Genomic DNA, 27,370 nt, shown 5'->3' on the forward strand with positions numbered 1-27,370 from the left:
GATTATTTATCTCCGTCAGTTGTGGTCTTTCGTTTTGAACCCGTGCCTGCTTTGCTTCCACAGTTTCAACGTGTTTGTATCGTTGAGCTGTATTGTGTTTGAATTTGGTGTAAAGCATTCAGCGGTTTGTACAATCCCAAGCAGCACATTATTCCTAACTTCACTCCACAGTAGTGCCACTCACAATATGGCGGTGACGCCTGCGCCTTTTGTACTATCTTTGTGGACCTGTGGGGCCTCCATAGCCTCTCACGTTTGACTCTGGGGTGCAGCGCAGAATCCTCTTTTTAGTGTGGTTGTGTCGTTAGTGGTAGCTATGGGCGCGTTGTTGCTTCATTTCTCATTCACGTTAGTTAAGCTCTTTCGTTCTTGGGCCGTGACTCCTTCGTTCGCGGTGGATACGACTTCGCTTGCGGTTTATGAGACACTGTGTCCCTGCGTCCATATCCGGTTTATTCTCGGTTAGTAATATGGATATACAGTACACACACATTTTTGTAAATGCAATAGTATACTACATTTATAATTGTATACTGCATAAATAACATGGGTAGATTCTTCCCAAAATGATGACCTTGGATAGCCACATTTACTAGAATGCATCAGTGAGTGGGCTTACCTTTTGAAACAGCTCCTCCACCTCTTTTATGGCATTGGTGAGCTCTTTCTCTGCATGTTTGGCTCTCTCCAGTGCATTGTCTGCCATTGCCACGGCACCATTACAATTCAGGCCACCACAGTGTCTGTTTCCCTCATCATTTCTGCAGCCAGCACCACCGCATGGACTTTCAGCACAGGGGACATCCTCTGTGGCGCCACATACCTGCAGTCAAGGGTTTTTTACCAAGCATTAGTGTAAGGTGGTTTTCAGCGTGATAAAGAGCAGCTAACAATATAAATGAGGAACAAGCAGTAGATTGAGATGGTCAAGCACTTAGAAGTCTGAAAAGACTATTCCAAACATACCACGAATTCAGGTACAAGCCCCTGTCACCTGCTGTAGTAATGCAAACAAAGAAGCAAAACACAGAGAGAAGATGTTTACTTTTTCATTGATTTTCTTCAGGTCCAGCATTTGCACCCTGCCATTGAGATCATTCAAGGCCCGTTTGTTGGCTGCATTTTTCTTGTTGAAGTCGTCTTTTTTCTCTGCCATCAGGCGCTCTGTCTTGCGCCGTGTGTCAGCAGACTGGCTGACGGTGCTTGGTGTTGTAATGGTCGATTCATTGGCGAGGCGCTCTGCAGCACGGGACTTATTGTAGGAGCCACGGATGCTGTCATAGGCACCTGCAGGAAAAGGGCACAGAAATATTATGGTGCCATAGGGAAAAATGCCTTTCATTTCATTCAGGCTCATCCACTACTTTACTAGCCCCAATACACTAGCTCTGGCTCAGCAATTAAACAAATCCTAATAATCTGTACAGGCCAAGAATCAATGCTTAATGTTTATAAATATTTTAAAGCCTTACACAAAAACTGAAACCATCTGCATGAACATCAACTGTAAATTTAGAAGACATCGTCAATAAGACCTGTATCATCAACATACTGTCTCAGGTTAGACAACACAAGTTTAGTACAGAGGAAGGCACCAAACGACATACTGGTATGAACCATTGATTCTGAAAGGTCTAACAACAGGCAAAGATTTTCTTCCTGATTTGTCATGAGGTGCCGCTAAATGCCAGAAGCCGAATTTTGTGTAAGGTCACAAGTTGAAACATGGAACTCCCTTGAATGACACGAAAAACTTGCCCTTCCTTGGCAGGAGATGTGCTGCCATTTTTCAGGACCTATGCTTCATCTCTTGTACAACAATAAAGAAAGTGACAGAACAGACCAGTCAACACGTTTCCAAGTTCTCTATCTCTTTTAATACAGCTGGAAATTAGAGTTGTAATAATAATAATAATAATAATTCTTTGCATTTATATAGCGCTTTTCTCACTACTCAAAGTAGCTTGGGCTGGAGGTCCCAAGGGTCCGTAGAGGCTGACTGCTGGCCTTTTAGGATTAAACCTTAATCCCTAAAGTGAGTCCAGCATGTGGTGTAAATTGCGGAAACAGCTGTAGAAAAATCTGCTAGGAAGACAAGAAATACTGGAAACAGGGCAAACAATGCATGGAAATGGACCATAAAGTAATTCCATGTGTCAGGGTGAACTGCAGTGAACTGCAAATATACTAAATCAGGTTAAAGTTGTACCATGTCTCAGACTGTGTAAGTGAGGGTTTGTGGCTAAGAAAATTAAATCTGCACGACAGTGTTTAGAAGAAGTTAAAAGAATTCGCTAAGATGGCATGTTGCAGTAAAACATATCAGGCTTTAAATGAAACAACTTATGTCCCTTTCCATTCCCAACCATCTACACCCATTCTTGGTTATTAATGCCTACCCAAAAAGTTGGAGTTCTTGAGGACATCAAGCTGGCGTTCCAGTTCACTTGCAGACATGTTGACCTTTCGAGCCTCTCTCTCTAAGGAGCTCAGATTGTTGCTGGTTGCGAAATTGTTGTCCTGCACAGTGGTCAGCTCTCCCTCCAGCCTGTTTAGGGTATCTGTCAATTCACTGATTTTATTCCTAGGAAACAAGGTCTTATGTTACCACATTATTTTTATTTCCGTATTACTTGTTCCTACGTCATACTTTACAACATGAAAAAATATGGTAACTTGAAGGTAAACAAATGGCAACGTAGCACAGATCTAAAACAGCTTTTTTTCCATTGGAAGCATAGGCACAGGATGAGGGGTCTTTTGGTTCTATTCAATAAGGGCGCACACAAAAAGGCGAGCTTCAAAAGGGCGACCTCAATTGGGCGCAGCAAATAAAGGCAAACGCAACAAAATTATTACAGAAAATGTATTAGATAAAGGCAATGATTGAACGTATAAAAAGGTGAAAGCAAGAATATTAAAACATTCGCTCAATTGAGGTTGCCCTTTTGAAGCTCGCCTTTATGCGCGCCTTTATTCGCCGTGCCCAATTGAGGTCGCCCTTTTGAAGCATAGCCTTTTTGTGCGCGCCCTTATTGAAGGTTACTGGGGTCTTTTGGTTGATAACTTGGTTGATAAGACAGTTACCAAATAGGCTGTAATAATGATGCATAATCAATTAACACTCTCACTGCTGAGTGAAAATGTCTACTGGGATGAAACTGCTTGTGTCCATAGTTATCAAGCATGTCAACGGTTACAAAAAATATGTACATAAACCTCAGAAAAAAAATATTTTTCTATTTCACTTACTGGATGATGAAGAGTTTACAGAAAAATTAACAATTTATATTATTTCTGCATTTTTATAAAGCATGAATGAAACATAACAATAAATGTCACAGCGCAATATGCTTAAGTATCCATACTTTTGTTGGCTCCCACCTCCTTAGTTATTGTGTTCCCCATGGATGTTTGCTGGTGAGGAAAGCTCAGAATTCTTAGGTTCCTTGCTTAGAGGAATCCTTAATGTTATGAGTGTTAAAGCCAGAGAACAATAAAAGACCACAAGGTTGAACTCAATAAGATCATAAATCAGCTGATCACAAATAATACTCATGGCGGAAATGATGCAGTCAGGGTAGAGTTAGTTGAGTTTCCCAACATGGCTAAAACTGCTGAAATACCAAATGCGTTGAGGGAAAGCGTCATAAAATAACAAAATCAGAGTCTTTCTGTTCAAAACATTGCCACCAGACTCGATAAGATGCACACCACCTTGCACTACATCATTCAGAAATTCAAGAAGTCTTGTGAAATCGTTAATCTGGAGGGAAGAGGAAGAAAAAGAAAGACGAGTTCAAGGACAGATGGGTACATCAAAGAGCTTGCCATGAAAAAACCAAAGCTGTCTGCTCCACAAATTGCAAAGCAAGTTAATGAGGCCACTGGAGTTCAGGTTTGCACACAAACACTAAAGAACAGGCTGAACGAAAGTGGGCTGCACGGAAGGGTTCCTCATAGGAAGACATTTATAAGTAAAAAGAACATAAATTTGCCAAAGAATATGTTGATAAGCCTATATACTTCTGGAAATCGTTTTACGGTTTGATAAATCCAAATTCAACATGTTTGGATCAGATGGTCGTCAGAGAGTGTGGTGCAACTTGAAGAAAGAGTGTAGCCCCCAGTGCCTAAATCCAACAGTCAGTTGGTTTGGTGTTACATGGCAGCTTCCGGTGTCAGAAATTTGCAATTTATTGAAGGCATCATGAATTCTCATCTGCTTCCCAACTACTTGGGTTTCACTATGTTTTCCAGCAAGATAACGACCCTAAGCACTGTGCAAAGTGTGTGAAAGCCTTCCTCGTCAAAAAGAAAGTAAAGATGAAAGTGCTTGAGTGGTCACCACAAACTAGGGATTTCAATCCTATTGAGCACCTCAGGGATGAGATAAAAAGGAAATGCCCAGCAGACCCACCAAGCAACAAATAGAATTTGAAAGACATACTCCAGCACAAATGGGAGAGCCTTAACCCAGCCATTTGCAACACCCTTGTTGAAAGCATGCCTAGGAGGCTGTATGCTGTTATTGCTGCCAAAGGAGGGCCTACCAAATACTGAGCAGGACTTTGAGAAAACTCCAATGGCCAGGTGTACAAATAATTGAAGGCAATAAATTACATAATTTGAAAATCAGAATATGTTTCGAGTAAAAGTGTTTCTGGTTTCTTTACATAACACACAAGTAATTGTAACATTTTAGACAGTTTTTAAAGTTTGTTCTTCAATGTCCTCAATATAATTTCCATTTTTGACCATTTTTTCAGAGTACAAATAATTTTTGGTTGCACTGATGGGGTCACCATAACTGAATCTGCTGACTTAAGTGTGACTTAATAGAGAAAGAGTCGAAGGTTTGAGATACTCAGGTCTATGTGGAAGCAACTAGGATGAGGTTAGGGTCAATATTGGACCTTCACATGGCAAAATAGATTGTCATGTCAAATACATTCAAATGTTCAAAGTGCTGAAGCTGATTTTAGAGTCCATCTAATTACTTCCTTAATAAGATTGAGGCAAGTATAAACTATTACAGGGGTGAGCAAAGACATTCCTGGAAAGCGACAGTGGCTGTAGGTTTTTGTTCCAACCCAGTTGCTCAATAAGAAGCACTTATTACTCAAGTAACACTTCTGCTTCAATTTAGTTGTCTTGCTCATTAAGATATTGAACCCTCATTGCTTATTTTAGTCTTAAACGACTGTGTTCTCGGTTTTTAATTCCTTTTTTATTGGCAATAAGGTGCAAATGACCTTACCAGCATTTCTCCATTTAGCCTGATTTCAATTTACACCTGTCTGTATTTATCGTGCACTATTTGGTTTAATTAAATACTTGGAAGGAAAGTAAAGAGAAAAAAGTGAAGGACTGAGAAGTATTCATCGTTTTAGACTTCAAATCATTTGGATGATATCCTTAGAAAGGAAAAAAAAAGTCTAGCATATGAGAATCACCTGACATGGCACAGTTAAAGTACTAACAAGCCTTACAAGCCATGAAATTAAATTATTGACAAGGGCTTTGCCCACCCCTGAACTAATACAAAGAAGACTAAAGACAGGAAATACTTCATATTCCCAGTTCAGACTCTCCAGTAATGTGTTTTATGCCAGATAGCTCCTACAAATGACTACATCATCTCCTCCCATTAAAAACATTTAAAAAGCACCTGTTTGAGACACATCACAAGCTGCCTGCTCACCTTAGTCCCTTCATCAGATCCATGAGTTTAGTTATGGATTCAGCAGTAGCATTGCGAGCATTCACAATAGTCTGTGCCTGAGCCAGCTTTTCTTCCAGCTCTCTGAAGTTCTTCTCATAGACACCAGTTAGACCAGTCTGTTGAATCTGACGTGCTCTCTCAGCCAGGTTTCGGGTGCGAGCAGCAAGATCTTGTACAACTCTGTCCCAGTCTCCAAAGCACTGATGGCAGGGTTGACAGTCAGGAAACTTTCCAGAGAATCCACGGGCACACTGGTCACACCTCACACCAGATACGCCTTGCCTGCAAACACAGTGACCAGTGGATCGTCTACACTGTGAGATTTCAATACCTCTAGGGTCACAGTCACAAGCTGGAGAAAAAAAGTAAGGGTTAAAATATAATTATTCAGCTCAATTGCTTCAATCTAAAAAGGCATACAAAGGGTCAGAGTGTGTCTCACCTCGGCACTGTACATTAGGTTCTCCCCAGTAATTATCCTGGCATTCCTGACATGTCTGTCCTCCAAAGCCTTGGCGACATTGACACTTTCCAGTGAACTGGAAATAATAGACAAATGTGGAAAACTGAAGAGCTATTCAGACTTCGAAAACAGCTGCAGAACTCCAGATTATTTTCTAAGTGGACCACTTTGTTTAAAATGCTAATATTAATATCAAAGTCAAAGTGTCAAAGTGAACATTATTGTCATCTCAACCATATACAAGTATACAGACAGATGAAATTGCGAAGCTCATGGTCCACAGTGTAACAACATAACGTGCAAATAATAAATTCAAAATAGAATTCAAATTTAAATTTTAAATTAAAACACAAACAAGACAAGACATTGTGCAAAGACAAGACAAAGAAGTAGCAGCAATATTGATGTGTAGTTAGCAATATGAACATTGATGCAATGTATGGTATTTGCAATCTAGATACATAAATATAGTCAATAGATATGTAATATAATAAATAATAGATATAGATAATACAGAAATTATCAGTGTATAATAATAGACAAAATACTTAAAGGTCAGTATGAGATTTTCAGTTCTTCTCTACATGCACACTCGTCTTTGCAGGAAAGTGGCTTGCATGTATAAAAGTTCTGTTTTTAGAGGTGGTTGAGGCCATGTGGAAGATCCCAGGGGGCACCATAGTGTTAAGGAGTTTAACAGCTTGGGAGTAAATCTCTCCTGCAGCCTGGCTGATTTGGCTTTGATGCTGCAGTATCTTCTCTTGGATGGCAGAAGTGTGAAAAGTGTGAGGGGTGTAAGTGGTCCTGCACAGTGCTGCAGGCCTTACGGACACTATGTTTGTAAAATATGTCCTGTAGTGAAGGGAGAGGCACCCTAATAATGTTCTCTGCTGTCTTCACTATCCTTTGCAGGCGCTTGCGGTCAGATATGTTGCAGCTGCCATACCAGACAGAGATGCAGCTGGTCAGAACACTCTCAATGGTGTCTCTGTAGAACATGGTGAGGATGGAAGGGGGAAGACTTGCTCACTTCAACTGCCTCAGGAAGTGTAGTCTCTGCTGGGCTTTCTTGATTAGTGATGAGCTGTTATGTGTCCACGTAAGTTCCTCAGTTATGTGCACACTGAGGAACTTAGTACTCCTAACAGTCTCCACATCTAAACTGCTGATGCTGAGGGGGATGTGGGCAGGATGTAATTTTCTGAAGTCCACGATTATCTGTTTTGTCTTGTCAACATTGAGAGATAGATTGTTGTCTTCACACCATGCAGACAGCCGTTCCACCTCATCTCTGTATGCTGTTTTATTATCCCTGCTTATCAGTCCCAGCACCGTTGTATCATCCGCAAACTTGATGATGTGGTTGGTGTTGTGCGTGGCTGTGCAGTCTGTTATGTTTCTGCCAAAACCAACCCCCCCCCCCCCCAAAAAAAAGGGGCTGGGGTTTGAATGTCTCTTTAATGTCTTTCATGTTCATTTGCTAAGTCCCGTTCACTTCATGGGATTGCCCTCAGCCCTATAAAAGCTGAGGAAAACACACAGTCCATTGTGGTTCATTCTGAATGCGCTTGGTGATGAGTGTCTTTAGTGATTATTGTTTTGTGCTTGTTTGTGAATTTCTGGATTTTTTAACTTCTAAGCCCTGTTTTTCAATTATGTTATGAGCTTGAGAGTTCCTAAGCATGTATCTCCTGAACAGTTCCAAAAATGCCCACTAGAGTGGAAAACACCATCAAAAAACCCTGGATAGTAACACGGAGGGCCATGTAGAATCTTTAAAAATGTAACGATTAACTAATACAAAATGCTCTGTAGCACAAAAATACTGTAAGTTCCAAGGAAAACAAAGGCAAAAAGGAGTCGTCAGCAAAGGTAATCCAAGTTCCAATGCAAAATCCGAAGAACAGTCGGAATCCAGAGCACAGAGGTCAAAAATCCAGTAAATAACAAAGCACAAGAAAATCACAAAGCCAAGAACTCATCACTCCTAAGTACTTTCGAGTAAACCACAAGGAAATGTGGAGTGAACCTGCCTTTACTGGGCTGCGGGCAGTCCCTTGTGTTGATGGGCAGGTTGCTCTGCCTCTTGAGGGCACCACCCACACCCAAGACACAAGGAACACAACATAAGCATCGGGAGTACAGTAAATAATAAACAATAGTAACATTAACATAAATCAACATAAAGACTCAGAAATGATCAAAAATATACAGTATATAAAACAAGAATATGAACTACAGCCAGAGGAAGAACCCTGACTGAAATATAACAGATTACTGTTTTGGAGTTGTATTGGGACAGTGTCTGCTTTGGACTGCCCATTGCCTTCTGTGTTTCGTGTGCTCTTCGGGGCTTCTTGTTAAACTGAGTCTTTTTATTATAATAAAATTTTTAAAGATACTACATTTCACTTTGTGTGACTAACCAGTTTTCGATGCTATTTTTCCCTCTGGTGGCATTTTAACCAATTATTGGGACTTTCATGCTGAAGTTCACAACAGCTAATGACATCCATTTTCATAATCCATAAAAGTCAGTTTTAGGGTTATGGGGAGAGGATCCAATCTTGGACAGCATAGGACCCCAGAGTGGTGGCAGCATTAACAGGTGTAAGCAATATATCGGCATCCACTTGATTGCAGCCCTAACTTAAAATTACTCATCATGCTAAATGATAAATTACGATAGAATGAATGACTAGTCACATCAGCATTCTCCTTTGGTGTTTACTTGAACCTAACTTTTCCATATACATGGACTTGTGGTCACTCAACTTTATTTTGTGCATGGCCCCTCTTAAACTCTTCTGCTGCTTGTAATTTAGGCCATCACAGGACTAAACTTCAGTTATAATAATAATAATAATAATAATAATAATAATAATAATAATAATAATAATAATAAGGGGAACACTTTTCAGCATCCAGTTACCCTAATACCAATATGTGGCACTCACCTCATTACACGCTGGGCTGATGGCATTGTTAGGGTCGCAGCCACAAGCAATACAGCCACTTCCACTGGCCAGGTTCCAGAAGTTGGCAGCACAGTGATCACAGTTTCGACCAACAACACTGGGCATACATTGGCACTGCCCACTGCTCCTTTCACAGGTGCATTCTTCCTGAGATCTGCACTGACTGCGGTCCGTGCCCAAGAAATTACATGTGCATTCTGGAAGCAGTAAAAGAAGGGAAGTTGTTAAGCCTATTTTTTAAAGACAACAGTTTACTAAACCAAACAATGACCATATATAGTAACACTTTACATAAACTGAGTAGCTTTTTCTAGTTACAAATCTAAACAATACAGCACAGCATCATGAGGTACCAAATCAGTTCACAAGATGACATATCTAAACACACCAAACACTTTTCAGTTAGCAAAAGTGAAAACAGAAGGACAAGCTATAATGGGCATGTGAAATGGCAGACTGAGAAACCATTAAATGGGCATAAAACATGATTCTGCTTAATCCATGTGAGGAAATTGTTATGGTCAAGTCAGGATTCATCCCCTGGTTCCTGTTTAGAGTGCTACTCTTTGTCTACTTTGTGTTCTTTTCAATATTGTTCATTGTTTCGATTATTTTTATAATATTGTTCTGTCAATTTATTGTCTGCTGAATTGAATACTACCTGTTAGTTTTATTCAATTTAGTTACTATAAAGTATCTATTAGTGTTTTTTGGTTCTCTTATGTATCTTGTATTTTATGATTGTTATCTCCAAGAAGCAGGGCCACCCATCCATCATCATTAAGGGACCGACCCCAGCTCAATAAAAAGAACCTGGGAATTGAAGTTCCTTTCCAGTTCCAGTTACTGACAGCTTGGCTGGCTTCTTGTGCACCTCCTCTAGACAGGCTGGTGGGATATATCTGTGATATTTTTGGAGGCTTTACACCACTTTATGAAAAACAATCATAGCAGGCATGGCAACATTGTGCCAGATGAAAACAGAATGCTATGAAATTATACACTTTTTGAATGCTTGTTTTAGCTTCTTCTTTAATGGCTCTTTCTTTATAAGGGTTACTGAAGAAAGGTATACAAGGGATGTTGAGGGTACATATAGGGCAAGAGATATCAAATATCAAATCATTATAAATGTATATACACCATATATATATATATATATATATATATATATATATATATATATACATATACTGTATAGAAGGCAATAATGTTTAGAATGCTGTATACAGTGTATATATATATATATATATATATATATATATATATATATATATATATATATATATATATACATGCTTAATATGTTGCATTCTGTGTACACCTTTTTGTGTTGGTTTGCCTTTTGCTGGTACTGCATTATCGTCAACTGTTCAGAGGAATCATAAGAATTTCATAGTAGTATGCCCAAGTAACAATAAACGTGACTTGATCACTTTCTACATGCGTAGACAGCTCTGGTATCTTTCATTTTTCCTTAAGTGAGTTTACTACTGCACCCTTTAGCTCTCCTGATAATTCTGACCTGCCACCAATACTTTCATTTTTGGGGAGTGATCGGCAAAATAAGGAGATTTTGGATATTCATAAAGCAGGAGTTACTAATGTACAGGTGTATTACCATTCTTTCTATCACTCATCTATTAATGTATTTTTATTTGGCAATGTCTTTGATGACCCACCAGCCAGCTGTTTTTCTAAATAGCATTGTGTTTCTTATTCATGACAGAGACATGAATATTTTGTATGATTATGTTTGTATCCTACTCAGTCACTGGTTATGTCAACTTGCCCAGAGCTTCCTTTCTTGACTGTCATTTTGATACGCCTTGCTTGTCTACTTTCTGCTTTTTAGTTAACCACCAATGATAGACGGACTCCCATTACCAACTGTGAAAACATAATTTATTTTCTTGAGAATTTATCCTTTGTCCTTTAGAGATCCAAGAACATCTGGTAAGTTGCGCTCCTCCTATACCTTTCCTTAGAATTCTTGTTTGTTTCAGCCTTGCTTGTCTGGTGCTTCTTCTCTCAATTATATTCTTGTAAAGCCTGATTCTCAGACACTGTCATTTTGATGTGCCACACTCACCTTCTGTCTACTTTTTGACTACCGCCAATGATAGTAGCTGTGAAATTATCATTCATAATCTCGTGAATTCTTGTGAAGATCTTTAAAAGTGATTTGGGTTGCACCTCATTAGAATTTACTCAATGTTGCTTGGTAAGTCTGCTGAAATGATCCATTTTAACTCCAAAAAACTTGTTACAATCATGAACACAACTTCACACCCTTAAAGTGTTGTGTCATTATCCCTACTACTGAGCAACCACAGAAAAACTGACAAATTGACCAGTCAGATTGCTCAGAAGGACTGGACACACACAGACCGTAACATTTTATTATATAGTAGATATACAGTATAATATAATAAACATATAATATACATTTACATACATAAATGCATACATCCTTGCAATACTTCATCTTCATTACCTGGTAGCACACACTAGCAGCATTCTTTTAAATGGCATTGTACATCTTCTGAGTAACAGATAATCTAAATTAATCTGAGTTTTGGTAAAGAAGTCTTGACATTTTTATGCACATTCCACGCCACAACTATATATGTATTATCATGGCCTACAATGTTTGCTTAGCTTTTGACTACATCATATGAATTCTGAAGTCAATATAAGAAGACTGTACTTACTTCTGCAGTCACGTCTGCTGGCATCTCCAAAGTAGCCAGCTCTGCAGACTCCACAGCTGGGACCCTCTGTGTTGTACAGGCATTTTTTGCACTCGCCAGTGCGCCGGTCACAGGCTTCCTGGTCGGTGATGTCAATGTTGTTGTGACACTGGCAGGCCTGACAGCGCCCTCCTGGCTGAGAGGGGTTTCCATAGTAACCAGGAGCACATTCATCACAACGCGGTCCTATCAAGGGACAAGGATAAAGGTTTTAGGTCTAAAATCGTGATTGAAATGATTGGTTTCTTAGATTATATTTTTTGTTCAGAGACCAGATAAAAGATTACAAAAGAGGAAACCAGAGATGTTATCTTTATGTGTTTGCAGTGGTTTACCAAGTGGATGGCCCCCTTTTTTAAGCAATGGACAGATAGGTGGAATTGACTAAATACTAGATGCACTCAAGTGGAGGAGTTCAAGTATCTCGGGGTCTTGTTCACGAGTGAGGGAAGAATGGAGCGTGAGATCGACAGGCGGATCGGTGCGGCATCCGCAGTAATGCGGGCGTTGCATCGGTCTGTCGTGGTGAAAAAGGAGCTGAGCCGCAAGGCGAAGCTCTCAATTTACCAGTCGATCTATGTTCCTACCCTCACCTATGGTCATAAGCTATGGGTAGTGACCGAAAGAACGAGATCGCCAATACAAGCGGCTGAAATGAGTTTCCTCCGCAGGGTGTCTGGGCTTTCCCTTAAAGATAGGGTGAGAAGCTCAGTCATCCGGGAGGGGCTCAGAGTAGAGCCGCTGCTCCTCCGCATCGAGAGGAGTCAGATGAGGTGGCTCGGGCATCTGATCAGGATGCCTCCTGGACGCCTCCCTGGTGAGGTGTTCCGGGCACGTCCAACCGGGAGGAGGTTCCGGGGGAAGACCCAGGAGATGCTGGAGGGACTATGACTCCCGGCTGGCCTGGGAACGCCTCGGGATTCTCCCGGAAGAGCTAGAAGAAGTGGCCGGGGAGAGGGAAGTCTGGGCATCTCTGCTCAAGCTGCTGCCCCCGCGACCCGACCTCGGATAAGCGGGAGACAATGGATGGATGGAAGGATAGATGCACTCAAGAACAATAAATTGATCAGTACAGGTGGAAACATCATTTTAGGCATGAGGCCTCCAAGCCAGGCACAGTGCAATGTATTTGACTGCTCTGAAATTAATGTAGAATTAGATTATATGAGAATATACAAAAATGGTCTTCACTGTGCAATGTTCTAGATATAAAACCACAACAGATTGTTTTACAAAACGTTTTACAGTTCATGAGCAAATAAAGAGAACTTATATTGTTAAAATCCACATCTACAGTTCTCTATTCACACACTAGTGGATTATGCCTAATAGTTTGGCTTTTAGTGGGTCAATCAATTCAATGGGAACTAGCATACTGGGTTACTGCCAACTAAGCAGGACACACTTTAACTGAGTTGTCCTGGACAGATACTACTGTAGTTGTGAAAAACTATGGCATGACATCTTCTTTTCAATGATTAGTGGATGTTAGAGTGTAACCATTGAGGGAATTAGACAAGATAAATGGCACCGATGCTGGCGTACTATTCAGCTACAGTATAAGGCATGGAGAGTGGAAATCAAGCTCCATGAAAACATTTGTAGAGAGTGAGGTAGCTGAACCCTTCAAGGAAAATTGCTTAAGTCATCGTATAGTGTACTTTTGTTCTTTTATGATAACACTCCATTCTCCATCATGTGAGTGCCGTAACATCTGCAGGCTATGGTAGTAGGGAAGTCACTGCAGGAAGATGGAGTGAATCAGAATCGAAGTCTTTTCCCTTTCAATTGTAAGTCATATAGCTCCTTTAGCAGAACATTCTAGAAGAGTGGGGGCCTGAATGCCACAACACAGGCAAATCAGAGTTTAAGATAAGGCAAGTGGAACTCAACTGAGCGTCTGTTATTAAGCCATGCAGTGCAGACACAGATTACTTCATTTTCATTACTTACGCTGGAAGTCTCTCTTTGACCTCCAAACCATTCCTACAGTAAGGAGAAGGAGGGAGGAAAATGGTGAAAGTGAATGGAAACATGCAGTGCAATGAGCTAATCTTTTGCCCATTAACAAAAAAAATACATTGTTTATTGGTAAAAGCCTCAGAAAAGCACTCTTTCATATCTTGTTGTGTAAATATATACTGTATAATTTGGGTCTATGCATTTTATACTTTGCTCCAAATAAAATTAGTAATAAATTATTTCTCAGGAGTGTGTTAAGGAAAGTTTCCATGATTTTTCATGGTTACAGTAGTAGTTGTTGTAATGGAATCCACAGGCATTTATTTTGAAGATGTGAAGGCTCTTGAAAACAACCTACTCCAAGCTACATTTATACACGTATCCATACTCCTCAAAGCTGGCAATTATATGTCCATGGGTGGCTCACTGTATACTGTATATGATGGCACAGTTTATCCTGGATGTCTTTGGTAGAAATCAGGGACTGTTTTAGATGTCTACTTTGTGTACTGAGAATACCACAAATGGGAAATGTGACTTCAGAACTGGACCATAAACCACATGGCTGCAGATTGAATCTAATGACACCAGTTTTTGAAGTTTTTTTAAAACCATTTCTATTGAAATTATTTCAAATGAATAATCAGAAGGCAATAATCATTAGTTTAACTTCCTATAACTGGATTTGTCAAGGGTTACTGGTTATCTAAAAAAAGCTGCATTCCTCTATTTTACTTCAATTCTTTGATTCTCATTTTTATCCAGATGGGTCAGCTGTCCAAAGCAAGGAGGCCAACAGTTGTTATTTTGATTGGACCATTGCTATGATGTTCTAGTCTTTCCGTAGTCCACTGGAGATCTACCAACTGTGCACATGACGCTCTTCAGCCACCTAAATGTTCCTTTCCATGTCCATCTTGCATCACACATGTGTACCACATGTCCTGCCCATTTGTACGTTCACTTTAATGCACGTGTGATGATGTCTTTAAAGGCAGCAATATGTCATATTTCCTTGATACTTTCTGTGTCTGTCTCCCTGTTGCATGCCATATGAATCAAGCTTCTCTGCATCCATTTTGCATAGATTCCATACCCCATAGTCGCAAATCATTGATACTATAACCATGGCATTGAACAGCTTTTGCTTTGATGTTTCTCACTCTTGTATTGTGAGCTTTATATGGGTGAAAGTAGGCCATACTGCAGTTCTTTGGCACAATATCTCTCTATCAAGTGTATCTGTGGAGGTTAATACTTGACTGAGGTAGATGTATGAACCGATATCTTTAATCAAGTCAGCCCCTGACTCCTCCATTTTGCAGCACTACAATTGGAAGAATTTAAGATGAGCCTCGACCGAATGACCTACTTCCTGAAGCTAACCATTTATCTGTTGCCTTTTACAACACCAATGCCTTAATTTTGAACTTAATAATTGCATTGATATCAGTCTCTTGATACTCTTAATCGAGCCCTTAGCTGCTATATACATGTTATCACATCATATTGAGTAACAACGATTCAGAGAATCAGTTTTTGAATTATGCAGATTTGTTTCTCTAAACAGAAAAATCAACTGACCACATTTTATGGCCATTTTATGACAACCTGGAAAGTATACTGATGTGAGATTTCTGGCAGCGGTGTAACTAGCAGGCAGAGAGAATACTTCCAGTAAGAATGTTGAATCCTTAAGAATCTGAATCTGAATCTGTATGAGTGGCAACATTTTGCAGCACCAAATGCTATCCTGGGCTAGTATCTTCTCGAAAGTGTTGACTGGAGTTAATTGGTAACCTAAAATGGCTGGAACGCTAACATTACTGCTTATGAGAATTATGATGTAAATCCCAGAGACATAAACAGTTATAAACACCTCACACCAATTGTGAACTCCCCCAAAATCAAAACCTTAATCACTGATTCTTCACACCTTCTTACGTGCTCTTCAGGACACCAAGTAGTCCTACTGGCGTGAACATTTTTTTAATTAGGAGACTGACATCTCCATTTTAGAAGTGAGCTACTAGCTGTCTGTACAAATCAAATGTTCCTCCCTGCCATGGACACATCTTTTGTTCTTGGGTCCCTAAAATGAATTAAAAGTGCAAAAGCCCAAATTCTACATTTTGTGCTGTAATTCTTATTTTGGGGACAGGAAAAATTATAGAAGCGTTACTTTCACACTTCCACAAAGATGACAAAGTTACGATACTTGTGGTGTCAAAAATTTGTTTAAATATGTAAACCCACATAACCTTTGCTCTTGCCCATTAAGAGGAAATTTTTTGATAAAAACTACACTTGCACCGTATTTTGAGATGGGAGACACTTATCTATAGGGACTCGTGCTGTTAAAACATTTCCATTTGCTTACCTGTGTATCCCTGATGACAGTTGCACACAACCTGTCGGTTTCTTGCATCCTGATAACAGGAAGCAGCAAAATATCGTCCACTTGTGGGCCCATCAGGGCAAAGACAAGGCCGACACTGGTCTCCAGATCCCAGAACTGGATTTCCATAATATCCAAGAGCACATCTAGAGAGACAATAGATTACAGTATTTATTACAAGGTGCATGGTGTTAAAAAAAACTACCATATTTATGCATTTCCATTTACAAATCCACTCTAGTAAGTCATTCAGGTGGGCCATTACTCATTGGTTTTCAATACTAGCACTTCAATGTTTTGCTATTTGGAGTTCCAGGAGTTTTTTTTGTGTGCCAGTGGTGTTTGATGTCAGCAGGCAATCACCATTATGCACCATTATGCAGCCCAGGCACTATTACTTTTTACCCTTTGGAGTATGGTCGCTTTCTCTTTCAGAACCCCGCACTGGCAGTTCTCACAACCTCTCTGTATTATATTGCTACACATGTTAACCAACAGCTATCTCCTGGAAATTGAACTGAGGGGGAAAGGCTGCCTGTCCCAGCTCGTATATGTATGAGCTTCCACTTCTAACCTCCTACTTAGATGAAGAAGCTGAAGCTGAAATAATGGCTATACAACCTCTCCTATTTTTCAACCAAAACATCAGATTCTGAGTCCCATGGAGCTCAGTCTACCACCGACCGTGTCAGATGCAGGCAGGATGGGGAAACTAGCATTTCTGAGTCGAATTTTACATCATTAATATAATATTCAAGTATAACAAAGCACTGGAGAGGTTCACTCTGGGATACAGAGAGAAATTGAACATTAATGTGCAAAATTGCACTGCATTGCAACTTACAGTAGTTAATATGAAATTACCTGGTATGACAGTAACTTATATATTTACTAGCCATTTGCGCCCAACTACGTTGCACGTGTTAAAGTTGTCTGTGAAGGGCTCCCTGTTTAAACGCAGCTGCCAGTCGTGAACTAGGCCCTTCGTCTCACAGCATTATGATTTTTTATAAGGGAAACAAGATTACAAAAGAAAACTCTTGGACATTGATTCAATAGGAACGGCCTACTCGGAATCACTGTCCAAATAGTAATTATGTGGTGGTGTAGGAGCATTTCTGCTTCTCTCCATTCACGGTCCGTCTCGTTTTCACGACGCTGTCGTTTCCTCTCACGATCTCTTCTCAACCTTTCTCTAATCTCGCAGGTTGCTTTGTGGCAATCCAAAGAGTAAGGCAATATACACGGAGCAATAGTTATAAAAGGGGGACACATAGGTATCCAGGCTCTTTAAAACATAAATAGGGATCACTTCACTGACATGTGAGCAAGCCACGGTACAATTGTGAGACGCGCAGCACTCGCCGGCTACAACGTAACAACAATAATTTCTGGAACGTGCTGTTATGTTGTCATTCATTTTACCCCCTGTCTTTCTTTCATACATATGTTACATAGGCACATACTTTTTATCTTCGACAATCTCGTTCTCTAACCAGGCCTCAGGAGCTAACCAGCGTACCACTGTCCACCACCCCTTTCGTTATTCTGGCACATTGTTGACATCTGTGAGTAACAACAATGTACTAAACTGGAAGGTGGTCTACGCATGCGTGGAATTTGCGGACAAACAAAGATCAAGATCCAAATGAAGATTATATATAAAGATTAGTTAATTTAAAGCACAACAATTTGTTTAGTTTGAATGTCTGTGTTTTGAGGTGTGACTGGAGTACTACAGTCTTCAGTAGTATAAGCCTGGAGGAGATTCTTAATGCAGTGCCTATGTTTTAGCTGTCTCTCTACTGCCATCTAGTGCTTCTTCTTCTAATTCATTCGTGGACAAACAAAGCTCAAGATCCAAATGAAGATTATATATAGAGATGATAGTAACTCATCAACTTCTATTCAACACCTAACATCACCATGTTATATGTAACAACAGAAAAAGGCAATAAATACCATTGGCCACTTCATCTACTAGCAAGATAGACCTCCATTTGCACTGGTAGCTGTTTTAATTAAATATGGCCTGGACCTAGCATTGTGTTAAAAGGGTCCACGGTAACAAGTCCATGTTAATTCTGCTGTGTTCTTGGAGGTATCACACTCTTTTCTAGCCTTCTGACATGTAGTCATATCCGGTTGAAAAAGCCTGTTCATGGCTGCCATTAATAGGAAAGCATATGATAGGCAACAATGTTGAATATTTTGTGTCTAGTGCCATAACATGTGCTAAAAAATACTCATGTAATCATTGTATTGGTACCACCCTGCATTACTGACATCTGGAAGGGTAGATCTAGGTCTTCATATTAATGTAAATCTGTCAGATACTGAGATTTATCAGACCAAATGATTTTACACACTCCTTCAAAGCCCAATGTTCGGTTTTCTTGGTCCAATGCTACTATTGACTGCCTTCCATGCTGACTGATAGGCCTCGTTCAACACTACTGACCCATTAGTCTGTTATTCTGCAGACTGCAGGGTCAACTTTTGTTGGTTTCTTTCCTTTATACTTTGTATTTGACCACAGAACTTCCATTCAGTAGATGTTTTCTGATAAACCCAAAACACTGATTTGTGTGAAAATCACGACAGGCTTGGAAGTCCTAAATTTTCAAAGCCTTTTTTATTTTAAAATAAATATGGGGCTGTCACTAAAATCAAATGCATAGAAAGGGTAAAGGGGTTTAAAGGAATACTCCACTCAAAAGTATTTTTTAAATGCACTTACACACTCCATTGATTTCTGGTTTATGACAATTTAATTTTTATAACAAGGAACAAAAAATATCTAACCTTTCACACTTGTTGCCAGTTGTGTGGTCCCGACACGTGAGGCAATTCCCACTCCTCTGGTCACAATCCTCTGAATGGCCATTGCACTGGCACTGACGACAGTTAGGGAATCCCCAGTGTCCGGTCTGACAGCGGTCACAGCGAGGGCCGAAAGCACCAGGCTTGCAAGGACATTGACCACTAAACTGATCACAGAGCCAGCTACGGGACCCATCGGCACTGCAGTCACATGCTAGGAAAGAAAGGATTCTAGGTATTAAAAAGACAGGTTGATATACACAGAATTATTCTGATCTGGATGAGAGATGTTATTTACACTCGAGTAGGAAAAATGAAAACTTCAGGTGGGTAGTGGCCATAAGTGAGATAAAAACAGAGTATCGTGGCAGATAATGTTCATAAGGTCAAAGCCAAATCTTATGAGACACCCCACAGTATTATGGAAATGTAAAGGAGGGGAATGGAGGGAGACACTGTGAATGTAGACCAGGGGTCTCCAACCTTTTTTCCCCTGAGGGCTACTTTTACAAAATGAAAATGGCAGAGAGCTACTCGTGTTTTCTAACGCTTATTCTCATAGCTTATTTCAATCCAAATAAACTGAATAAGCTTGTTTTGCCTGAACATTTACAAAATGTTGGTGTTCACAACTCACATTTTGCATTAAAACATCACAAAAAAATATTTAGTTCACATGCAAGTGCATTTTGTATGTCTGTATGCATTTTCTAGTGTATCTCACACCATTGAATTAAAACATGAATGCTGTCAAAACAAAACAATGCAATTCCAAATACACAGATGTGACTTATTCATTTGTCATTTTGTTCCATGTCACTGTGTCACTTTACTCACAGGTCCAGTTGCATGTCTGATGTGTTTTTTAGTCAGTCAGATGACTGGCACTGCATGAAGTCAACAAGAGAGGCAGGTGTCTGGTGGAGTGGAGCCACTCAGGTTCACTCTTATGGAGCCATTTAAATGTCCGTCTGTCAGTTTTGGTCTGAACTTTGATTTCATGACATTCATGTCAGACTCACAGTGGTATGGAGACCCAAACAAAGCAGACATTTTCAGAGCTGCTTGGTGAAGATTCTTATAGTTATCTGGCTCTACTAATTCTCCAGAAATACTGAGAATGCTGGTGAGAATTTAACTGCACATTATTTTGAAGGGGGTGGCATGGTGGCACAGTGGTAGTGCTGCTGCTACCTCTCAGTTAGGAGACCTGGGTTCACTTCCCGGGTCCACCCTGTGTGGAGTTTGCATGTTCTCCCCGTGTCTGCGTGGGTTTCCTCCCACAGTCCAAAGACATGCAGGTTAGGTGGATTGGCGATTCTAAATTGGCCCTAGTGTGTGCTTGGTGTTTGTGTGTGTCCTGCGGTGGGTTGGCACCCTGCCCAGGATTGGTTCCTGCCTTGTGCCCTGTGTTGGCTGGGATTGGCTCCAGCAGACCCCCGTGACCCTGTGTTCAGATTCAGTGGGTTGGAAAATAGATGGATGGATTATTTTGAAGGTTTATAATATATAAAATATAAAGTCCAATGTCTGTCCGCTTTTCACGAGAGAACTACTTAACAGATTTTTTTTTCTATAATTTACTTGAACATTCTGGTTGAATTTGCGACTTCTCTCATTTTGCTATGTATCATATTTCTCTTGCGGTACCGATTTATTGGCACGAATCCGAGTGAGACGGAGCGGGCAGAGGGGAGGGGAGAGGGGCCATCTTCAGTCACGCTGCAGCTTTGTTCCTTACCCCCGCTTAGCTAGCGAACGAGAAAACGAAGCAAACAATTGAATTCAGCTTTGTTTGATATTTTAAATAAAGTGTTACTTAGGTCTTGATGAGTTTGAGCCTGGATATTCTTTTAAGTGTATGACACATTGAAAAGATAGATTGCAATTCAGATTGTGGATCATGAAATGATTTTTTGGAAAGATTGCCCACCCCTAATTTGACTAATCAAGTTTCAAAATTTATGTACGATTCATTAACCCTTTGGTGAGCTACTTGGAAAGGGGTTGCGAGCTATCGGTAGCTCGCGAGCGACGTGTTGGAGACCCCTGATGTAGACCCTTTATAAAGGGAACTAGAAATACCCTCCTCTAGCAAATGACAACTGCATGGGTAGAAGGAGAGCAATAATATCCTAAGCAGCAACATCAGAACATCAGGAAGACTTTGAAGAGAACAGGCCATTCAGCCCAACAAAGCTTGCCAGTCCTATCCACCTAATTCCTCCAAAACAACATCATGTTGCGTTTTAATGTCCTACCACACAACTTGGTAACTTATTCCACATGTCTATGTTTCTCTGTGAGGAGAACTTCCTAACATTTGCATAAAATTTACCCCTAGCATGGTTTCAACTGTGCCCTGATGTTCTTGTTGAACTCATTTTAAAGTAACATCCTTGATCTACTGTACCATTCCTGTTATAATCTTAAACACTTCAATCGTGTCAGCTCTTAATCTCTGTTTGCTTGAGCTGAAAAGGTTCTACTCCTTTAATCTTTCCTAATAACTTGTATCCTGTAGCTCTGGAATCAGCCTAGTTGCTCTTCTCTGGACCTTTTCTAGTGCTGCTATGTTTTTTGTAGCCTAGAGACCAAAACTGTACACAGTTCTCCATATGAGGCCTCACCAGTGCATTATAAGATTAAACATAACCTTCTTTGTCTTGTACTCTATGCATTATACATAACCTAACATTCTGTTAGTCCTCTGAATGATTTCTGAACACTGTCTTGATGTAAACAGTGATGGGTCTGTCCATTGTGACTTCCAGGCCCTTCTTTTAAGGGGTACTTTGGATTTTGAGACCTCCCATTGTGTTTTCAAACCTAACATTTTTACTTCCTACCTGTAATATTTTTCATTAGCTTAAATTAAATTTTGTATGCCACATTTCTGACCAGATCTGTTCAATACATTCCAGATTACCTGCCAAACCACCTTGCTTGGTATCATTTTCAAGCTTAACCAGCTTGTTATTTACATTCCTATCCAGATCACTTCTAGATATTAAAAATAGCAGCAGCCCTAGAACTGACCACTGAGGGTCACCACTCTTAATGTCAGCTAATTCTGAACCTATTTAGTCATGCTCTAGCCCTTATGAACTTATCAGATACTCACATTTGCACCCAGAAGGGCCAAAGCCAAAGGTTCCAGGAGCACACAGGTCACATTGGCGCCCAAAAACATTTGGCCTGCATCTGCATCTTCCTCCGCTGGGATCACACACGGAGCTAACAGATCCCTGTGGGTCACACTGACAGGCTAGAAAAAAAAGTACAAGAACATTTCATATTGAGAGACAATAACCCACACAGACAAGTGAAGAAGATGCCAGTTCCACTCAGACATTAGCCAGGCCTGGACACTTGAACCCATGAAAGAATGCAGCACACCTCCTTAAAATGAAGGCAAGTAGGCTCTCACCATAGCCCAAAAGTGTTTACTGTGGCCTTTCTTTTTTGACTTCCATAGCTGTGTCATTTGGGAACTGCCACTGTTATAAAATAAGGATGAACGCAGGGGGAATTACTCACGCAGGGCGCCTCCATGGATTGTTGCAGACATACTGGAAATGAGCTTGGCACAGACATCACTGGGCTGGGGTCGCACCACCGCCTTGGCTGTATCATGGCAGTGATATCTCTCGTAGTTTTCCTTGCGGCTCAGGGATGTGGGGTCACCAGCAATAAACATCTCTAATGAAGAGTAGCGAGGCAAGAGGACAATCTGGAGGAATGGAAAGCAATTTACTCACTCATTGTGCCTTTCTGACAGCTGTAAGTTAGCAATTTAGAAAACTTTCCGCTCTCTGGGAAGGCAAGAATGGTCGAGTTCTCTGTCATTTCTACTCTGTCCAACACAAAAGCGTTTACAGTTCCCACTAAATAGCCATAACACGGTGTGGTGGATGGCAGGGCTGGGCTGACATCCTTGGCTGGATAAACTTTGTACCCTTACCAGGTAGCAAGGTCAGTGTAGTGGATGGATGGGGGTGAGGAGCTGCCTCCCAAGGGTACACTCCTGGGCCAGTATGTCCATTCATGTACCTGCAGGGCATGTTGGGAATTGCAGTTTCATGGGGCATCCCTGCTGGGATCCCTAGGTGCCAACAGAGGGAACTTCTGGGTAGGGCTGTCCCTACTTTCAGGGGCTTCCACCTGACCCAGTAGTGCTTCCTCCATAATACTAGAAGTATTCCTGGGTTCTGGCATGAAAAGGGCAGTCAGAGTCATGAGAAGGTGAAGGAAACTGCATGGGAAGGATAGAAGGAGAAACCTATTGCATTGTTATGTGGCCTAGAAAGAAGGAAACTGAAACCCTGTGAAGGTACTGTGTGAAATAAACACCTTGTATTTGAATGTTGTGTGGTGTCGTTGTGTCTGGGGGTTTGGGGTGTTGCAATGCCTCCTACAGATCACAATGGACTAAAACAAATGCAGTCTTCTTTATGTGCAAACCTCTGTCAAGCTTCATTCAATATGATGTATCTGCTAATGGGAAAAATGTTCTTATTGTCTTTCTGGATGGGTTTTGTGGGAACTTGGTGCCATTTAGCTTTGGAATCTAAGGATTTAAATACCGAACATAGCCTCAGCCCTGTGACAAAATGGCATCCAGTTCAAAGCAGGATCCCATCTTCTGGATTTTTGTTCCAAGATAGGCTTGGACAGAGTTAGAAAATTGACTGAATGAGTGGACAAGGCTTTGTGGCAAACCCATTACTCTGCTTTAAAAAGTCAATCTGAAAAGGGAAACATCACAAAAATGAAGTTGTTTCTCTAAAGAGCCATTAAATATCCAACTCTGAAAGTCAGGCAGCTATGTAGCCCCCCCCCCCCCCCCCCCAAGCCCAAACCCCACACCCCCATACCCCCCAATCCACTCCACCCCCAAACCCCCAGCCTCCCCACCCCAAGACCGGGGCATTACAGGTCAAAGTCTTTTCTTAGTGCATTATGGGAAGAACTGACACTGATAACGGTAGCAAATCATTGAGGGTCATACTTACTCTGACTGACTTCAGGACAATATACTGCTATAAAAAATTAACATATTTGGGACATAGCAGAGAACGTCAAAGTGGACTCAGAGAGAACAAGCAAAGTCCATGTTGTGAATGAGGGAAATGAACACAAGTCCCAGGAGCTGTGATGCACTGTGGCATTGGCATCCTTAACACCACTGTGCTGATTTTGGTGCACAGAACTTTAAAGCCATCATGGATGCACCAATAAAGGGGGGCAATTGCAATGATGCATGACAAACTAAAACCAAATTAAAGACCCCATTAACAAGGGAAATAAAACAAATCCTACAGCTGGACTCACAGAGTCAATAAGGATGTTTGCATTAGCAACATTCTCTCTGGAAATGTATCGAGGGAACTCCAGGCGGATGGTATAACTGACACCCCTCTCCAGACACACAGGCTGCTGCAGCTGAACAAATCTAAAGAACCAAAAAGACAAGAAGAGGTCACTCAAATGCAAAAAGAGAAGAAGTGCTTTTTAATTCTGTTGGAAAAAAAGTCAAGCTGATGCAACCTAAAAAAAAAGAAAAACGAGCAATTTAACTGAGAAGATGTAAAAACAAAATCGTCAATTCAAAATAAATGTAATGACTCAAAATGATTCAAATGGAAATAAGTATACAAAAAAAATCAGCTGGCTACTGGTTTAAGGAGCTGTGATAAACTTCTCCTTTGTCTGGGAGTAAAATTAAATGCACACATTATGAGCAGTGTGGTTCACAACAGAAGTGTGCCTCTGAGGAAAACAAAGCAGTGGACAAAAAAGGTAACTGTCCAGGGTGCTCGATGAGCAGGGAAAAAAATATCTCGGATATTTACCTGAAACAGAGAAAACCTAGGAGCATGTGCTTATACAGCGTGTTGCCGCACCCACCACATGACAAACCACCTCAGGATCCCAGATTAGGACCCAAGTGCAGCCATGCAATGGGTGACACCTCAACACCACACTGAACACACTGGTGGCTGGAGTGCCTATCCTGCCACCAACGCCCAAGTTTTCCCAGCAGGTTGGATGGCCTGCTTGCAGGGCTGGATGAAGGTTAGTGTCATACCCAGGGTGGAGCAATTGCAGGCTAAGGGCTTTGCTCAAGGGTCCAATGGAGTGGAATCACTTGTGGCATTTACGGGATTTGAACCAGCAACCTTTCCGATTGCCAGTGCAGATCCTGACCCTCAGAGCCACCACTCCACTCTGAAGCAGAGAAACAGTATAATTTTTTTAACCAAACATATACTGCAAAGCCCAAACTTTTGCCATTTCCTCCTCCCATCACTCATTCATTAGTGTTCTGACCCTGCTAATTCCAGTAAAGGTTAGCATGCAATCTCAAACCCATACTGCCTTGTGGGCACTGGCTTGCATTCAAAAGGTACATTCATTCCAAATGACCCAATGTAGACTTACCAATTACACCAATATTTATGTCTTTGGGATGTGGGAGGAAACCGGAGAATGTCCTTTAGAACATGGAGAAAACACGCAGACTCCGCTAAGACAGTGACCAAGCCAAAGCAAGCATCATTCCAGCACTGATGACTTGAGTGGGGCAGGTCTACCTACTGTCATCCTTCAGCCGAGACGTAAAAAAAGAGGTTCTGACTCTCTGTGGTCATTAAAGAATCCTGGGCATCCTTTGTTATTCAGAAAGCCGTATCCTAATGTCCAGGCTAAACTGCCCACCATAGCCTAGTCATTCTGGCGCCCTAATCATCCCCTGTTTCTAATTGGCTATCTCACTTACCCCACAAACACCTAATAACTAATAAGTGGTGAGCTTACTAGCACAAAATGGGGGCCATCACATCATCCAAGTGCATGCTACACATTGTTGGGAACTGAAGTGGGTCCACACTCTTTAAAGTGCGAGAAAAGTACTATATAAATGTAAAGAATTATTGCTATTATTACAAATCATGATGAAAAGGGTCAAAAGTACAAACATTTTTTTCTCAATATGGCAAGAATTAATTAATCAGGTGGCCATTAGCATATCATAATCTCTTGGACCAATAGCGTACGTTTCCACATTCGACTTATACGACTGTTATGGTGTATAAAATCTACAAATTATTCTCTATATTTTTATTATATTTTGCTCAATCCCAACAAAATGAATTCAGATGTAGGACACTTGTATAGGCATTATAATAATATAAAAAGGCATATCCTCTTCCCTTATACCTCACTTTTATAACAGTTGTTCACAGCATAGTGCTAAATTGGTTTTACAGCTTGGGAAAGGAAGACTGAGCCGATACCTCAGGATATTGATTACTTTAAGGATGGACATCTAGGACAACAATTTGGTTTACAGCCTGGGAAAGAAGACATGCCGATGTTTTACGCAACATCAAAAAAACTTTATTATCTGGGAAAAGATAGATTAAAGAGTTTGAGCAAAATTCATCCATCATATTGACAGCCAGCCAATCAGGTGCATGCAACAATTATGTGTTGTAAAACCATGGCATGAAATTTTATAATAAATATGCCTCATTTGAAAGCAACGTCAGAAGAGAAAACAGCGACGGAAGAGCGACCGTCAGAAAAGATAACAAAGACATGTGTGACGAGTTTTCATCCGATCGTCAGTTAACGGCATTTTCATGAACATTGATTGCTAGATGCCGCCCTGGGACATTCATCCTTGACATCACTGATGCCTTTCAATAAGCTTTTTTTAAGACTATTTCATCCAGACTTTACTATCGATCTTATTTTCTATTACTTATTATTGTTAGGTAATAAATATTAACTTGTTTTCATCTTTCTATTCTTTGTCTTAATGTCTAATGTCTTAACTTCATTGAGCACCTGGTGCAGCCAGAGATTTGCCATTACCTCTGTGCTGCGAGGTTTATTAAGGGCTGAGAGTGAGAGCTCCACTCAAAAGTAGAGAACAGTACGTAAAGTACGGCACTCTTGACTGATAAATGGCCTATAATCAAGAGTGCTGAGCCTTTGAATGTTTGAATATTAATTTGGAGACCAAAAGTAATATTTAGGTCTGAGATCTATTTAAAACGTTGAATGTTGTTCGTGCCGATAATAAGTAAGTCTCTTGAAGTGCTGAGAGATTAACAGGCTGTGTTATTCTTATAGCACTTGTGTGGTTTAAAGTGCTAGAAGTTAATCAGCTGCATGTATGTCGTTTGTAGGGCACTGTTGTGGTTAGGGTCTGAGTATGTGTGTATCTATGTATGTGTGTGTTATTATTTAGTGTGCGGG

General features: G+C 40.6%; 1 protein-coding gene across 3 annotated transcripts in view; it reads right to left on the reverse strand.

Annotated features, from left to right (window-relative positions):
• Positions 1-27,370, reverse strand: part of lamb2 (laminin, beta 2 (laminin S)) — a 200,720-nt gene that overhangs the window by 32,423 nt on the left and 140,927 nt on the right. Inside the window, exons 17-29 of one of the 3 annotated variants that reach the window (XM_051921147.1) lie at positions 24,437-24,557; positions 22,643-22,835; positions 22,227-22,370; positions 19,085-19,316; positions 16,262-16,425; positions 13,873-13,905; positions 11,881-12,105; positions 9,146-9,363; positions 6,168-6,264; positions 5,705-6,077; positions 2,400-2,584; positions 1,046-1,287; positions 620-823 (exon numbers count right to left, since the gene is read on the reverse strand). In XM_051921147.1, coding sequence (XP_051777107.1) covers positions 620-823; positions 1,046-1,287; positions 2,400-2,584; positions 5,705-6,077; positions 6,168-6,264; positions 9,146-9,363; positions 11,881-12,105; positions 13,873-13,905; positions 16,262-16,425; positions 19,085-19,316; positions 22,227-22,370; positions 22,643-22,835; positions 24,437-24,557 — 2,431 coding nt within the window. The remainder of the gene's footprint in view (positions 1-619; positions 824-1,045; positions 1,288-2,399; positions 2,585-5,704; positions 6,078-6,167; positions 6,265-9,145; positions 9,364-11,880; positions 12,106-13,872; positions 13,906-16,261; positions 16,426-19,084; positions 19,317-22,226; positions 22,371-22,642; positions 22,836-24,436; positions 24,558-27,370) is intronic. The other 2 variants (XM_051921148.1, XM_051921149.1) reach the window with 2 other exon arrangements.

Source organism: Erpetoichthys calabaricus, chromosome 18, assembly GCF_900747795.2.
Source record: "Erpetoichthys calabaricus chromosome 18, fErpCal1.3, whole genome shotgun sequence".
NCBI lineage: Eukaryota > Metazoa > Chordata > Cladistia > Polypteriformes > Polypteridae > Erpetoichthys > Erpetoichthys calabaricus.